Below are 17457 nucleotides of genomic sequence, written 5' to 3' on the forward strand. Positions count from 1 at the left end.
CCGAAAGGCCTGGACAGAGCGGACGTGGGGAAGATGTTTCCATTAGTAGGAGAGACTAGGACCCGAGGGCACATAGTAAAGGGAAGACCTTTTAGAACAGAGATGAGGAGAAACTTCTTTAGCCAGAGAGTGGTGAATCTATGGAATTCATTGCCACAGAAGGCTGTGGAGGCTAGGTCATTGAGTGTATTTAAGACCGAGATAGATAGGATCTTGATTGGTAAGGGGATCAAAGGTTCCGATGAGAAGGCGGGAGAATGGGGTTGAGAAATTTATCAGCCATGATTGAATGGCGGAGCAGACTCGATGGGCCTATGTCTTATGGTCTTATGATTTTCATTGGAGCAGAGAAGACTGAGGGGCGACCTGATCGAGGCGTACAAGATTATGAGGGGTATGGATAGTGTGCAGCTGTTCCCCTTAGTTGAAGGATCAGTCACGATGGGACATAAGTTCAAGGTGAGTTGCAGGAGGTTTAGGGGGGATGTGAGGAAAAACGTTTTTACCCAGAGGACGGTGACAGTCTGGAATGCGCTGCCTGGGAGGGTGGTGGAGGCGGGTTGCCTCACCTCCTTTAATAAGTACCTACTTGGCACCTCATAACATTCAAGGCTATGGGCCATGTGCTGGTAAATGGGATTAGTTAGGTAGGTCAGGTGTTTATCACGTGTCGGTTCAGACTCAATGGGCCGAAGGGCCTCTTCTGCACTGTGTGATTCTGTGACTCAGTGATTGTACTGTACCCCCACCTCTAATTTGGAAGGATGTGAGTTTTCAGCTCCTTAACAGACTTGAGCACATACTCTAAAGCTGAAACAAAAACAGAATTACCTGGAAAAACTCAGCAGGTCTGGCAGCATCGGCGGAGAAGAAATCAGTTAACGTTTCGAGCCTTCATGGCCCTTCGGCAGAACTGAAGCATAGTTAGAAGAAGGGAGAAATATAACTGGTTTAAGGTGGGTGGGGGTGGGGGGGGGGCGGGGGGTGGGGAGAGACATTGAGGGTGTGGTGATTGTGGAGATGAGCCGATAATCAAAAGATGTCACAGACAAAAGGGTCAAAGAGGTGTTGAAGGTGGTGATATTTGTCTAAGAAAAGTGCTAATTAAGAATGGAAGACAGGATATTCAAAGTACAGCTCTAGTGGGGGTGGGGTGGAAAGATTAACGAGGTTTTAGTTTTAGATTTAAAAATAATGGAAATAGGTGGGCAAAGAAGAATCTATATAAATTATTGAAACAAAAGCGGGGTGGGGGGGGAGAAACGGGGTGGGGATTGGGGGGAGGGGGAGTTTAAGATCTAAAGTTGTTGAATTCAACATTCAGCCCGGAAGGCTGTAAAGTGCCTAGTCGGAAGATGAGGTGCTATTCCTCCAGTTTGCGTTGGGCTTCACTGGAACAATGCAGCAAGCCAAGGACAGACATGTGGGCAAGAGAGCAGGGTGGAGTGTTAAAATGGCAAGCGACAGGGAGGTTTGGGTCTTTCTTGCGGACAGACCGCAGGTGTTCCGCAAAACGGTCGCCCAGTTTGCGTTTGGTCTCTCCAGTGTAGAGGAGACCGCATTGGGAGCAACGAATGCAGTAGACTAAGTTAGGGGAAATGCAAGTGAAATGCTGCTTCACTTGAAAGGAGTGTTTGGGCCCTTGGACGGTGAAGAGAGAGGAAGTGAAGGGGCAGGTGTTGCATCTTCTGTGTGGGCATGGGGAGGTGCCATAAGTGGGAGTTGAGGAGTAGGGGGTGATGGAGGAGTGGACCAGGGTGTCCCGGAGGGAACGATCCCTACGGAATGCCGTCAGGGGGGGTGAAGGGAAGATGTGTTTGGTGGTGGCATCATGCTGGAGTTGGCGGAAATGGCGGAGGATGATCCTTTGAATGCGGAGGCTGGTGGGGTGATAAGTGAGGACAAGGGGGACCCTATCATGTTTCTGGGAAGGAGGAGAAGGCGTGAGGGTGGATGCGCGGGATATGGGCCGGACACGGTTGAGGGCCCTGTCAACGACCGTGGATGGAAAACCTCGGTTAAGGAAGAAGGAGGACATGTCAGAGGAGCTGTTTTTGAAGGTAGCGTCATCAGAACAGATGCGACGGAGGCGAAGGAACTGAGAGAATGGGATGGAGTCTTTACAAGAAGCTGACACTTCAGTGCAGTACTAAAGGAGTACTACGTTGTCCGAGTTGCTGTCTTTCAAGTGATATTATTCAGGAGAGCATAAAATACCCGACATATTCTTGTGTTCTTGTTTCCTAATTTGTTGGCCATGAAGTATTTGAAGATATCCTGACGAAATTAAATGATCTGTATAAATGCAAGTTCATTCTTTCTTACTCTGTATTAATGAAACATTATAATTTCTGCCCATCAAACTGTTGTTTTACAGAGCACTGCAGTGGAAACAGAGCCAGCTTCATTCTCCTGGACGTATGAAGAAATTAAAGAGGTTCACAAGCGATGGTGGCAGCTGCGTGACAATGCCTTGGAAATCTTCCTAACGAATGGCAGAACTCTTCTTCTTGCATTTGACAGTACAAAGGTATTGGATTCATTTTCATTTTATTCTTTTATTTTAGAAATGAGAGGCAGAAAGGAAGACATCTGTGGCATTTTTTCACCTTTCACATACTCACTCTCCTATCTTTTCTAAGAGATAGTGATTCTTAGCTGAGATGAGATCCTACAAGGACAAGGGCCTTTTGTTATCTCACTCAGTTGGCTGTTGAGATGTGTACCTTTATAGTAAACATCAGGCTATTTGACTGCTGCAAACATCACATCTGAGCTCAATTGTCACCTTATCTCATGGCCATTTGTGAACTTCTGACAGGAGATGGTGAACAGAAATCAAAGAACCCTGGCTGATTTTTCTCTCCCTAATTTATATTTTCAAGGTCAATTGTGCAATATTGCTATTGCCAGGATTGCTACCAGCAATCTCGGGGCTTGAACCTGCCACCTTTCTGACCTGTATGGCTCAGTTACTCTTTTATTTCCAGTAAATTAGAATTCTGTCAAGACGTTAGAAATAAGTAAAAGACTGCTAACCAATAAAATGCTGTTCAACTCCATTGACTGAAGCTCATGCAATCTGATATTCCTCACTATATGAAGCTGCTGGTCAAAAGTTTGGTGGCTAGATTGGCACCAGTTGATAGCATTAATAGAAAATGATAATTAGATTCATCAGGTTATGAAGTCCAACAAAGCTATAAACATAAAATGTATGAGAATTTCACTCTCTTATCCTGCTGAGTTGCTGACTCTTGCCACCAGTGCGCGCACGTAACTGTTTCATGCCACTGTCTACCTTCTGAATCATGGGAATAATGTAAGGCACCTGGAAAACTGGATTCTCCATTACAAGATAGAGGGTGTGGGCATGGTACCCTCGGTCCTGAAAGAATTTGGACAACTTTAGAATTCTCCATCCATCCTGAACAGTGAGCTCAGTAGAAAACTAATAATCAGTTAACTTTTCTAGCTGACAATCTGTACGTTTTAAATAGGCATGCTTTCGGGACTTGTATTCCTGCTTATACCAACTCTCAAAATATTATAGAACCATAGAAGTTTACAGCACAGGAAGAGGCAATTGGACGCATCGCGTCTGTGTCAGTTCTTTGCTGGAACAATCCAAATTAATTCGTCTGCCCTGCACTCTTCCCATAGACCCGTATTCCCTCTGCTGCAAATATTTATCAGTTTCAACTCAACAGTGGATAATAGTCACCCCCTCAACTTGTCAGCTGGAGAATTTTATCATGAGTTTCGCAAAGTGAGTCTCCCAGATTATTGCTAACATTGTTGATGCTTCATCTGAATTATTTACAAATGCTTACAGATCGAATCTCTCCTAATGGTGTTGTGTTGCATACTGATTGATTTATAAAGCTGTTAATAGTTGTCATGTTTATTAATTGGTTGTTCATGCAGTTAATTCTGTTCCTTATTCCTATATAGGTTCGGGATGATGTTCATCACAACATCCTCACTTCCAATCTACCAAATTTATTAGAGTACGGGAACATTTCAGCTCTGACCCAGTTGTGGTGCTCAGGGCAGATAACAAATTTTGAGTATTTGACTCATTTGAACAAACATGCAGGTCGCTCCTTCAACGATCTCATGCAGTATCCTGTTTTTCCTTTCATACTGAGTGACTATTCTAGTGAAACAATCGACTTAAATGAACCAGCAATTTACAGGTAAAGTTTGAGTTTTTTATGCAGATTGTGTAGAATATCATGCACTTTTTGTTCAATTTGACCACCTGCTATGAGACCTAATCCAATGTCAGTCCTGAATGTAACAATGACACTGGATAATTCATAGCGGGATGGGGTAGTGTCTGATTTATTTCCCCCCCCAACCCCCATGGTGTCAGGAGAATCAGGAATTTGCTGTGCTTGGGAATTGCCAAATGTATATTAAGATAATTTAACTTTCTTTTGGAGGCTTTTTTCTAATCTGCATGCAATTTGTTTTACTCTTTTCAGAAATCTTCTGAAACCTATAGCCGTACAGTCCAAAGAAAAGGAAGATCGATACGTGGATAACTATAAGGTAACTGGTTAAAATAAATTACATGAGCTTTCATGTTTGTTATACTGAAAATTATTATTCTGATTTTTTTTTTAAAGTAGGTTGCCGAGAAATGTGTTTTATCATTTTAGGCTCCTTGTGTCATTCACCAAGTACTCCTAGGTCAAATGCACAATTAGGTGCGGTGCACAACTCCTGCTTCCCTCTGCTGTACCCTCTATCCTTTTTTTTTCTATTTTCCAGTTGAGACCCCACAACTTAATTTCCCAAAAGACCTTTAGCGTAATCAGAAACCCCATCAGTCTAGGCTGGATTTGAATGCAGACCCAAGTTTGAAAGGTCAACTTGCTCGCCCACTACAGCTGTCCAAGAAGTGGGCTCACCACCACCTTCGCAAGGGTAGTTAAAGATGAGCAACAAATGCTTGCTTTGCCAATGACATGCACATCCTATGAACGAATATTAAAAAAATAGCGTCCCTATTTTCCACCTCATTGTCCATTATATGTGTGCACGGTGACTGGATTTGAAACGAGTGTCGAATCTTGCACTACATGTTAAACCATTTTCACAGGCACAGTATCAAAATTCAGATACAGCACAGACAGAAAAAAAGGCTCAGGATTTGAAATGTCCATTGAATGCTTTGACTCTAAGTCAGCAAAAACACACAAAAAAATTACAGCAAAATTCTTGGCAAAAGCAGATGGGTGAATCTATCCTCCACAAATGATGCCCTTTATGACTTGGCTGCAGAAACATTTTAAGCTGAACATTAAAAGCCTCCTGATGCCTGTTTATTAATAATTTGTTAATGTTCTTTGTAGTTCTTGGTCTAAAAAAATAGATTGGGCCAGAATTGGGGTGCGCAAACCAGGTCATGCATATGCTGCACCTGCCTAAGGAGGCTGGCAGGAGGACTGTGACAAATTGGTCCGCCTCCCTCTTGAATGGTAGTGACAAGTTGCGGGCAACTATCATGGTGACAGACACAGCTCATGAGTGGGAGCAGGGGAGTAGAATGAGATTGGTCAGCTGGAACTGGATTGGTATTCAAAAAGGGAAGGAAAGAGAAAACAGGGAACTAGAAACAAGTTAGCCTAACATCATCCATCAGGGAAACGCTCATGCACTTAGAAAATCTTAATATGATTTGGGAAATTCAACATGGTTTTATAAAAGGGAAATCATGTTTGACAAATCTATTAGAGTTTTTACCTCTGCCACTGAAAATGAGGGGAGGTAATGTTTTTGTCCCTGTTTGTTAGTCTGTTTGGCTGTAAACAATAAATCTCAAAAACTAATGGATATATTTCAGCTGTGAAACTTAGTACACTGATCGAGTATGACCCAAGAAAGAACAGATTAGTTTTTGGTAAAGATATGGATCTGGATCCTGGATTTTTTTTTATAAGGGGTCTGTTAACAGGGCGAATTGACAGTTTTAAAACTTAGAATGTTATTGATTGTTTTGGAATGTTGTGGATTGTCAACACCTGATTTATGGGGCAAAACGATGGGCTGAATGGCCTCCTGTGCTATAATGATTCTGTGAAAAGATCAGCTGGAAGTGCATAAGTGTTATAATGTAGTTTAAAACTCAGTTAACACAGCATGGCGGAGGTATGTGCTTTACTGAGTTTTCTCTTCACTTGTTTGAGGATGCAGTTAGCAGGGTAGGTAAGGGGGAATCAATAGCTGTAGTATATTTGGATTTACAAAAGGCATCTGGTAAAGTTGTCACACAAGATAATGGCTCATAGGGTTAGGGATTAGTTAAAGGATCAGAAAAAAGGATGTTAAAAGTGGGCTGCGGCAAGGATCAGTGATATGACCACAGCCTATTTACAACCTATGTTATTGACTTAGATGAAGGGACCTAGTGTAAGTATTCAAGTTTGCCAAAGTAGGTTGTAAGGAGGAGGGCACGGATATTGACGTTCTTAGATGTGAAGGTTGTCATATGAAGAGAGATTGAGCAAAATCAGCCTGTACAGTCTAGAGTTTAGAAGAATAAGAGGTAATCTCTTTGAAACATATAAGATTCTGAGAGTGTTTAACAGTATAGATGCCAGAATAGAACAGCATAGAACTAGGGACCATAATCTCAAGATAAGGGGTAAGCCATTTAGGACTGAAATAGGGAGAAATATCCTCACTCAGAAGGTAGTGAATATTTTTAATTCTCTACCCCAAGGGCCATGCATGATGTTAAGTATATTCAAGGCTGAGATCAATAGATTTTTGGACTGTAAGGGAATCAGGGGACATGGGGATCAGGTGGGAAATTGAGATTGAGCTTGAAGATCAGTCATGATCTTACTGAATGGTGGAACAGGCTTAAAGGACCGTATGGCTACTCCTGCTCCAATTCCTAATGTTCTCCTAGCTCCATCTTCAGCTAAGTGAAAAAATGTTATTTCTAACTTCTTGCTTGCAGCTTCAAGTGGTTCCTTTTAAAGATAGCTGGTTTGGCTGCTTTTTTGAGGAAACTGACTGCAGCACACAGCATACACTGTTCATTCTGCAACCAGTTTCACAAAAGGCTTTCAAATGGGGTTATTGCCTCTCCCTGATTTGCATAGGCAATGGGACTGAACATCAGTATCTGGTGGGGACCCTAACAGTTATGGCACATACCTGGTGTGGAATGAGTGCATGCACACCACATGACTCCTTGGCACTTGTTTATTGCCTGATTTTTCAGTTTCTAGTATGATGTAACAGGTTTGCAGGTTTTTATTAATCTGCTTTCTATTCACCAGTAGTCTCGCCGATCACTCAATGTAGCTAAACAAATGTGATTTTTCTTTCATGTCAGTATCTAGAGGAGGAATATCGTAAAGGGGCTCAAGAAGATGATCCGATGCCACCTGTACAGCCGTATCACTATGGTTCTCATTACTCAAATAGTGGAACAGTCTTGCACTTCCTAGTTAGGATGCCACCATTTACCAAAATGTTTCTGGCTTATCAGGGTAAGATCTGTTGAACTAATGAATGGTTACTGCTCATCTTAAGCGCTGCAGTGCAGGATTTTCTAATTGCCATGCTTAAGATGGAAATAACAACATGCAGTTTAGTGTTGCCTATTAATATTTGGAAACTTTGTAAGCATTATAAAACAAATTAGAAATATGCAAGAATGTGTCCTGGACCTCGACAGCATTAATGAGAAAATTAACTAGGGGATTTTTCATGCTCTGTTTCTAAATTATCTAGTGGTGTTGGTTGTAAAAAAAATGTACATCTACTTTTGCTTTCTGTTTTGAAGCTCTGCATCACTACCAAAATAAATTCTGTAAAACAAAAGTATAAGCAAAGTAATTTGCTGGATATCGATGACAGTGGTTTTACCTGAATGATTCTGCAAAATCTTCAGTTCTAGAATTAAATCTAAATTAGTTCCTGAAGTGTTCATAGTTCATAGAAGTGCAAAGTAGTATATTTTGGTAGGAAGAATGAGGAGATTCTATATAAACTAAATGGTGCAACATTAAAGGAGATGCAGAAAAAGAGATTTAGGTGTTCACATACACAAATCTTTGAAGATCTCAGGACAAGATGAGAAGGCTGTTAAAAAGGCATATGGGATCCTTGGCTTTAAAAACAGAGGAATAGAGTACAAAAGTTGGGAAGTTATGCTAAACCTTCATAAATCACTGGTTAGGCCACATCTGGAGTATTCTATCCGATTCTGGGCACAAAATCAAGGATTTATTCCTGTACAGCACTGAGGGAGCACTGCAGTGTCGGAGGTGCTGTCTTTCAGGTGAGACGTTAAATCAAGGCCCCATCTTCCTTACTGGGTAGATGCAAAAGATCCCATGACACTATTTTGAAAAAGACCAGGGGAGTTATCCCCGGTGATCTGGCCAATATTTATCCCTTAATCAACATCACAAAAAACAGATTATCTTGTCATTATCACATTTATTATTATTACTTTCATTATCACAATGAGGGGTGATCTTATTGAAACATGTAAGATTCTGAGGGGGCTTGATGGGTAGATGCTGAGAGGATGTTTCCCATTGTGGGAAAATATAGAACTTAGGGGGCCGGGGGGAGCATAGTTTAAAAATAAAGCACCTCCCATTTAAGATAGAGATGAGAATTTTTTTTCTGAGGGTCGTTAGTCTTTGGAATTATCTCCCCCAGAGAACAATGGAGGCTGGGTCATTGAATATATTCAGTCCTGATTTGGACAGATTTTTGATCAACAGAGGGAGTCGAGGGTTATGGAGGGCAAGCAGGAAAGTGAAGTTAAGGCCACAATCAGATCAGCCATGATTTTATTAAATGGTGGAGCAGGCTCTAGTGGCCAAATGGCCTACTCCAACTATTTTTTTATGCTCTTATTTCTGTTGATTGGAATTTGCTTAATGCAAATTAGCTTCCATGGGCAGAATTTTTCCCTTGGTAGGCGTGCGGGCCTCACCGGCTCAGTGGCAGGCGGACAGCTGACCTCCGCCACCAAAATTGGGCCCACGGCCATTTTGAGTAGGCGGGCCAATTAAGGTTCGCCCAGCGGCCTGCCCGACAGGAAGTGTTATGCGCTTCCTGTGCGCGGGGTGGGGGGGGTGGTGGAGGGATTCCCCATCTGTCAAAGTGTGCTCTTCTGCGCATGTGCGCGAAAGGGCGCACTGCTCCCTGAGACCAAGTGCTGTCTCAGGGAGATTACTGACAGGTAAAAAAACCCCATCAAAAATAGAAAAATGTTAAAATTATTAACATGTCCCCCTCATGTGACAATGTCACATGAGATGGGACATGTTAATAAGAAACACATTAACTTTATTAAACTTTTTAAAAACGGACATGAAACCTCATCCTGCCAGTGGATGAGGTTTCATGTATTATCAGAAGCCCGCTGGGGATCTTGGCCTGCCTGCCAGCCTTAAGGTTGGACGGGCAGGTCTTTAACAATCTTAATTAGCCTGTCAATGGCCTTAATTGACCATTGACAGGTCGGCGGGCGGACAGCTGATTTCGCTGTCCGCCTGCCTTCCTGAAAATTTAAAGGGACCAGGATGACGTTGGGGGTTCCTCCCGACGTCATCCCGTGTCATTTTCCCATTGGCGAGCCCACCCCCAAATCGCCGACGGGAAAATCCTGGCCCATGTTTCTTACTTTACAACAGTGACTACTCTTCAGAAGTACTTCTGTAAAGCACTTTAAGATGTCCAGTGGTGCAAATGCAAGTCGTTCCTTTTTATATGACAATAACCCTGAATTGTATTCTCTGTGTTTAGATCAAAGTTTTGATATCCCAGATCGAACATTTCATTCCATGAATACTACCTGGCGCCTATCCTCCTATGAATCCATGACTGATGTGAAGGAGCTCATTCCAGAATTTTTTTACCTTCCAGAGTTCTTAGTCAATAGAGAAGGTATGCCCATTATAAATGTATATTTCACAATGAACCTATTTACTGGTATGGTATTTGTGGAAATGAGTGCAATATTGATCTCTCTCACCTTAATGTTAGAATGTTTTATCTTTTTGCAATGCTCACATAGCTTATTGAGTTTCTAGTCAGCATTAGGACTTAGAAGCCAAATTATACAGGCAAATTTCAAGAACAAACTTTACCTCTTGGGCAAAAATGTGTTGATGGTCAGGAAAATCTGGCGAAGCCTTCATGTTTAAATCTTTTGTCACAATAAGGGTATGCTATGACTAGTATTTAATCAGTGCAAAACGAGTAGTTAAGTAGCACGGAGTCTAGCTCTGCAGACTACGCTTCAACAAAGCACTTAACTTAGGAAATTTGGTTGGTGAGGGAATTTGGCCAGATGAGGGAAGAACTGCTGTTCTGTTTTTTTACAAAATAGAGTGGCCTGACAGTGGGAGACAGCTAGACCTGGTGAGTGGCTGCTAAGCGTTTCTAAATAATAGTCTAGAAAGTAAAGGCACTTCAGCCCAGTGGAATGTGTATCCTGTGCCATATGTGAAATCCTGGACACTTCTCATGGCCTGGCTGACCACGTGCAGGAATTGTCGCCAGATAAAGCAGCTTGAGATCCTGGTTTGAGCGGCAGCTGGAGTCACTATGGGGAACCTGTGGGGCTGAGAGCTTTGTGCCTAACAAGTGTCTGGAGATTGTCAGCCCCGCAACTTAAAAATATGCAGGCAGAGAGGGACTGGGTGCCAGAAGCACACGGACAACTATCAGGCAGGGCAGGGATCCAATGAGTGCATCTTGCTCTCCAACCTGCTGCTGTATCCTGACTTGTAACAAGTTGCATTTACCCATCACCCCTCTGCTCCCTGACCTACATTGGCTTCCAGTCCAATAATACCTTGATTTCAAAATTTTCATACATGCTTTCAAATTCCTCCCTGGCTTTTACCTTCCCTATTTCTGTAAATTCCTTCAGCCTTACAACCCTTTGAAAGCTCTGTGTTTGTCCAATTCTGGTCTTTTGCACATACCTAATTTCCTTTGCTGCACCATTGGTGGCCATTTCTTCAACTTCGGCCCCAAGCTCTGGAATTCCCTTCCTAAATCTCTCTTCCTCTCTCCTTTTAAGACCTTCCTTAAGCCTACTTCTTTGACCAAGGTTTTGGTCACCTGCCCTAACATCTCCTTATGCGCTTGGTGCCAAATTATACTTGATTACTCTCCTGTGAATTGCCTTGGGACATTTCATTATGCTAAAAGTGCTACATTAATGCAAGTTATTATTGCTGTGTCAAACATAATTTATACGTTTTACGTTGGAAACATTTTACATTTTTCAAATAGATCTTTATGCTTTGAATCAAAGGCTCACTATATGTCTCCTGAGATGAGTTATTTGCAAGAATGGCACTTGTTGTAAACTAGGCCCTGTTTTCAGGTTTTGACTTTGGAATGCGGCAGAACGGAGAAAGAGTGAATCATGTAAACCTTCCACCCTGGGCTCGCAACGACCCCCGGCTGTACATTCTGATTCACCGCCAAGCCTTGGAGTCAGATCACGTTTCACAAACAATTTGCAATTGGATTGACTTGGTGTTTGGAAACAAACAAAAGGGCAGAGCTGCAGTTCATGCTATCAATGTCTTTCATCCTGCGGTAAGTCTCCACCCCTCTCAATTTTCAGATCATTATGAAGCCAACCATCAAATGTAATGTGAGCCAAACACTGAGCATTTGCCTTAAATGCTCCTATTAATTTTGCAGTACAGAAATAGTTTTGAAGTACAATTTTTGCAGAGCAATACAATTAGAATAATGTAGAAAAAGGTACTGAGTAAAAAAAAAAAATCATTTTAAAATGTCATATAAAGGGGAAAAGAATTCAGCTTCAAAGGTTGATTGAAGTAGTACAAGGGCTTTTAAATAATTGCCTGCTTGATTTTTGAACTTTTCACGGTTCTATTCAAACAACATGACCAGGATTTGGAGGCCAACAGCCCAAGGAATAAAATTGGCATCTCCTCTCTCTGGCTTTGTACCACTGATGCTCCAAAGCAATGCCGCTGTGTTTAGAGTTTGAAAATACTTTGTTTAAATTCAGTTAGAGATAGTCTGACATGTTCTTTGATTAGGAGCACTGTTGATCATTATGGAAAGATACTTGATATGCTAAGAGCTGAGTATAGTGTGCCCTGTTATGTAATTTACACCATGCTTTTCAGACAGATGGCAGGTGACCTCATTTGCCTATGGAAGTGCTCCATCCACTTAGTTTTCCTGTTCCTCATCCTTCTCTCCTTTTTCCAAATAGTTCTCCTGTTTACCAAGCAAGCCAATGTGTGGGGCAATCAGTACATACCAGTATCACACCACTCTGTGCCATAGCACAAAAGATCGAGCAATGCACAGATTCCCTTTTTTAAAGTACAACAAATTAGTTTTGTGCATTAAAGTGAACTGGCACTTATAGTGCCAAGCTATTTCAGGTCACAGTGAAAATAACACAAAGAATGATGGATTTTAGCCCTGAAATTACCCCAACATTTCGATTATATGTGTTGTGTATGCATGCACATTACAGGGCAAGAGCAGGGAAGTGGGACTAATTGGGTAACTCTTTCAAAGAGCCAGCACAGGTATAGTGGGCAAAATGGCCTCCTGTGGTGCAAGATTGAAAATGAAATGTTGTTGTTTACTGCAAGGGGAATGGAAGATAAAAGTCGGGAAATTCTGCTACAATTGTACAGGCCCTTAATGAGACCGCATCTGGAGTCTCCTTACTTAAGAAAGGATATAATTGCATTAGAAGCGGTTCAGAGAAGATTCACTCGACTGATTCTTGGGATGAAGGGGTTATCTTATGATGAAAGATTGGAAGGGTTGGACCTGTATCCATTACAGTTTAGAAGAATGAGAGGTGATCGCATTGAAACATATAAGATCCTGAGGGGACTTGACAGGGTGGATGTTGAGAGGATATTTGTCCTTGTGGATGTATCTAGAACTAGGGGACATGGTTTAAAAATAAGGAGTCTCCTATTTAAGGTGGAGATGAGAATTTTTTTCTCTGAGGGTCATTAGTCTGTGGAATTCTCTTCTCCAGAGAGCAGTGGAGGCTGGATCACCAAGTACTCTTAAGGCTGAGTTACAGAGATTCTTGGTTGACAAGGGAGTCAAAGGGTTTAGGGGGTAGATAGGAAAGTGGAGTTAAGGCTACAGAGACCACAAACATGTCAGCCATGATCTTATCAAATGGCAGAGCAGGCTTGAGGAGTTGAATAGCCTACTCCTGCTCCTAATTTTTATGTTTGTATGTATGTTCATATGATTCTGCAATAATATGGTGTGGAGAACATGGTGCAATTTTATCCTGCTTAGCTCTGTTGCTTTAACGTCATAATTTTCTACGTAACTTCAGGTACAAGGGGAGAAAATCAGCGGAGGCATTAGTGGAGTACAGAAAGTGCAGGGTGGAGTTTAAGAAAGCAATTAGGAGAGGAAAAAGGGGATATGAGAAAGCTCTGGCTGCTAAAAGTAGGGAAAACCCCAAGATATTCTATAACTATATCAATGGGAAGAGGATAACCAGGGAAAGAGTAGGGCCCATTAGGGACCAAGGGGGCAATCTATGGTTGGAGCCAGAGGACACCGGTAGAGTGTTGAACGAATATTTCTCATCCGTCTTCACCCAAGAGAATGAGAGTGAAGGTATCGAACTCGGGGAGAGAGACTGCGAGGTTCTTAAGCAAATTGATATAGGGAGTGACAAGGTATTGGAGGTGTTGGCAGGCTTAAAAGTGGACAAATCTCCAGGTCCAGATGATTTGTGTCCCAGGCTACTGAGGGAGGCAAGGGAGGAGATTGCAGGGGCTCTGACCCAAAGGGGAAGTGCCAGAGGACTGGAGAACAGCTAATGTGGTTCCACTATTTAAGAAGGGTTGTAGAGATAAGCCAGGGAACTACAGACCAGTGAGTCTCACGTCAGTAATAGGGAAACTATTGGAGAAAATTCTGAAGGAGAGAATATATCTCCACTTGGAGAGGCAAGGTTTGATCAGGGATAGTCAGCATGGCTTTGTCAGAGGGAAGTCATGCGTAACAAATTTGATTGAATTTTTTGAGGAGGTGACCAGGTGTGTAGTTGAGGGTAGTGCAGTTGATTTAGTTTATATGGATTTCAGCAAAGCCTTTGACAAGGTCCCACATGGGAGACTTATAAAGAAGGCAAAGGCACATGGGATACAGGGTAATTTGATAAGGTGGATTCAAAATTAGCTTAGTTGTAGGAGACAGAGGGTAATGACAGAAGGATACTTTAGTGACTGGAAGCCAGTGTTCAGTGGCGTACCACAGGGATCTGTGCTGGGTCCCCTATTATTCGTCATTTATATAAACGACATAGATGACTATGTGAGGGGTAGGATTAGTAAGTTTGCGGATGACACAAAGGTTGACCAGGTGGTTAACAGTGAGGTTGAGTGTCTTGGGCTACAGGAAGATATAGACGGGATGGTCAAATGGGCAGATAAGTGGCAGATGGAATTTAACCCTGAAAAGTGTGAGGTGGTACACTTTGGAAGGAGTAATTTGACAAGGAAGCATTCAATGAACGGCATGACACTAGGAAGTTCTGAGGAAAAAAGGGACCTTGGCGTGTGTGTCCATTGATCTCTGAAGGCGGAGGGGCATGTTAGTGGGGTGGTGAAAAAAGCATATGGGACACTTGCCTTTACCAATCGAGGCATAGATTACAAAAGTAGGGAGATCGTGTTGGAGTTGTATAGAACCTTGGTGAGGCCACAGCTGGAGTACTGTGTGTAGTTCTGGTCGCCACATTATAGGAAGGATGTGATTGCACTCGAGAGGGTGCAGAGGAGACTCACCGGGATGTTGTCTGGGATGAAACATTTAAGTTATGAAGAGCGGTTGGATAGACTTGTGTTGTTTTCATTGGAGCAGAGAAGACTGAGGGGCGGCCCAAGGTGCACAAGATTATGAGGGGCATGGACAGGCTGTTCCCCTTAGCTGAAGGGTCAGTCACAAGGGGACGTAAGTTCAAGGTGAGGGGCAAGAGGTATAGGGGGGATGTGAGGAAAAACTTTTTAGCCAGAGAATGGTGACGGTCTAGAATGCGCTGCCTGGGAGGGTGGTGGAGGTGGGTTGCCTCACATCCTTTAAAAAGTACCTGGATGAGCACTTGGCACGTCATGACATTCAAGGCTATGGGCCAAGTGCTGGTAAACGGGATTAGGTAGGTAGGTCAGGTGTTTCTCACGTGTCGGTTCAGACTCGATGGGCCAAAGGGCCTCTTCTGCACTTTGTGATTCTGATGTGACACCTGTACTGACAAATTAGCAGTTGTGATTTAATAATCACTTGACTACAAATTGAACAAATGATAATCCACAATTGTACTGATTGATCAAAATACTACACCTATAAATCTGTGATCACCACTGAGAAGGATTGCTGCAATTGGGACTTTTAAAGAGGAATTTTGCATGTGGGGTAAGAAAGAAATTGAATAAAATTAAAACAGAAAATCCTGAAAATACTCAGCAGGTCAGATAGAATCTGTGGAGAGAGATAGAGTTTATCAGTCTGTATTTTCCAAGATGGGCCCTTACCAATAAAAATTAACAACACTAATATGCGTTATTAATATTATGATTCCTACTAATAGCTAATACACCTTACTAATAGTAATAAAACCAACAATAAAATAAAGATTCACCAGTTTGTTCCTTAATCCAGGTTGGAAGTACTCAACAGCCAATCATCTATTTGTGTCGCTATGATGTCACCTCAATTTGTTAGCACAACTGGAAACAGCCTTGCCCCACTGCTTTCACCTTCCCTTTCCGAGCTCTTTATAGCCCCGCTACTCTCACCTTCCCTCCCTGCGCTCTTTATAGCCCCGCTACTCCCGCCTTCCCTCTCCACACTCTTTATAACCCCACTGCTCTTGCCATCCCTCTCCATAATATTTGTAGCCCTGCTGCTCTCACCTTCTCCCCCACGCTCATTGTAGTCCCACTGCTCTTGCCTTCCCTCCCCAAGCTCTTTGTAGCCCCGCTGCTCTCGCCTTCCCTCCCTGCGCCCGTTGTAGCCTTGTTGCTCTCGCCTTCCCTCTCTGCGCTCTTTGTAGCCCCACTGCTCTCGCCTTCTCTCTCTGCACTCTTTCTAGCCCTGCTGCCTTCGCCTTCCCTGCCTGCGCTCTTTGTAGCCCTGCTGCTCTCGTCTTCCCTCTCCGTGCTCTTTGTAGCCCCACTGCTCTCGCTGTCTCTCACCTCTTGGATTGAGCTCTTGCGTTCCCTCGTTGTGCTCTTTGTAGCCCTGCTGCTCTTGCTGCGCCTTGCCATTCAGATTGAACACTTGCCTTCTCGCTCCACGCTCTTTGTAGCCCTGGTGTTCTCGTTACACCTTGCCATTTAGACTGAGCTCTGGCCTCCCCTCTCCGTGCTCCGCTTAGCCCTGCAGCTCCCACTGTTTCTCACCACTTGGATTCAGTTCCCGCCTTAGCATCGCTGCTGTAGCTGTTTTTCAGCACTCGGACACATCCCCTGCCTGCTTTCTCTGCGCTGTTTGTAGCCCCGCTGTTCTCGCTGTCTCTCACCACTCGCACTGAGCCCTTGCCTTCCCTCTCTATAATCTTTATAGCCCCATTGCTCTCGCTGCTCGGCCTGCATAAGTTATTGAGGGTGGCAGGACAGTTTGAGAGAGCTAATAAAAAAGCGTACAGTATCCTAGGCATTATTGACAGGAGCATAGAGTATAAGAGCAAAGAGGCTATGTTGAACTTGTATAAGATGCTAGTTCAGCCTCAGCTGGAGTATGCACCCAGCACTTTAGGAAGGATGTGAAGACATTTGAGAGTGCAGAAAAGATTTGTGACAATGGTTCCAAGAATGAGGAACTTTAGTTAGGAAGATAGACTGTAGAAGTTAGGGCTGTTTTCCTTGGTGAAGAGAAGGCTGAGAGGAGATCTGATAGAGGTTTTCAAGATCATGAGGGGTCTGGACAGAGTAGATAGGGAGTTCTGATGAAGGGTCATACGGACTCAAAACGTCAACTGTATCCCTCTCTGCAGATGCTGTCAGACCTGCTGAGTTTTTCCAGGTATTTTTGGTTTTGTTCTAGATAGGGAGAAACTGTTCCCAATCATGAAAGGATCAAGAGTGAGAGAACACAGATTTAAAATTATCGGCAAAAGGAGCAAAAGCAATATGAGAAAGAAACTTTTCATACAGTGGATGGTTAGGGTCTGAATGCACTGCCTGAGACTGTGCTGAAGGCAGGTTCAATTGAGGCCTTCAAAAGGGAATTAGACTGTTATTTGAAAAAGAAGAATGTGCACGGTTATGGGGAGAAGGCAGGAAAATGGCACTTGGTGAATTGCTCATTCCTAGAGCCAGTGCAGCCATGATGGGCCACATGGCCTCCGGCACTGTAACAATTCTGTGGTTCTGGGTCGCAATCCCGATGTCAACTTCGATGACATCGGCAACC

The 17457-nt window shown here is 43.1% G+C and overlaps 1 protein-coding gene across 4 annotated transcripts in view; it reads left to right on the forward strand.

The window, feature by feature from the left end:
* lyst (lysosomal trafficking regulator) overlaps positions 1–17457 on the forward strand; it is a 491836-nt gene that overhangs the window by 318600 nt on the left and 155779 nt on the right. For 3 of the 4 annotated variants that reach the window (XR_013576613.1, XM_078541985.1, XM_078541986.1), the window contains 6 exons: positions 2378–2530; positions 3955–4199; positions 4491–4557; positions 7358–7514; positions 9793–9933; positions 11387–11604. Coding sequence is in view for 3 of the 4 variants with exons in the window: in XM_078541985.1 (XP_078398111.1) it covers positions 2378–2530; positions 3955–4199; positions 4491–4557; positions 7358–7514; positions 9793–9933; positions 11387–11604 (981 nt within the window). In the remaining variant the exon portion in view is untranslated. Of the gene's footprint in view, positions 1–2377; positions 2531–3954; positions 4200–4490; positions 4558–7357; positions 7515–9792; positions 9934–11373; positions 11605–17457 lie in introns of those variants that run through there. The other variant, XM_078541987.1, reaches the window with a different exon arrangement.

This window comes from Cetorhinus maximus, chromosome 5, assembly GCF_964194155.1.
Source record: "Cetorhinus maximus chromosome 5, sCetMax3.hap1.1, whole genome shotgun sequence".
Taxonomy (NCBI): Eukaryota; Metazoa; Chordata; class Chondrichthyes; order Lamniformes; family Cetorhinidae; genus Cetorhinus; species Cetorhinus maximus.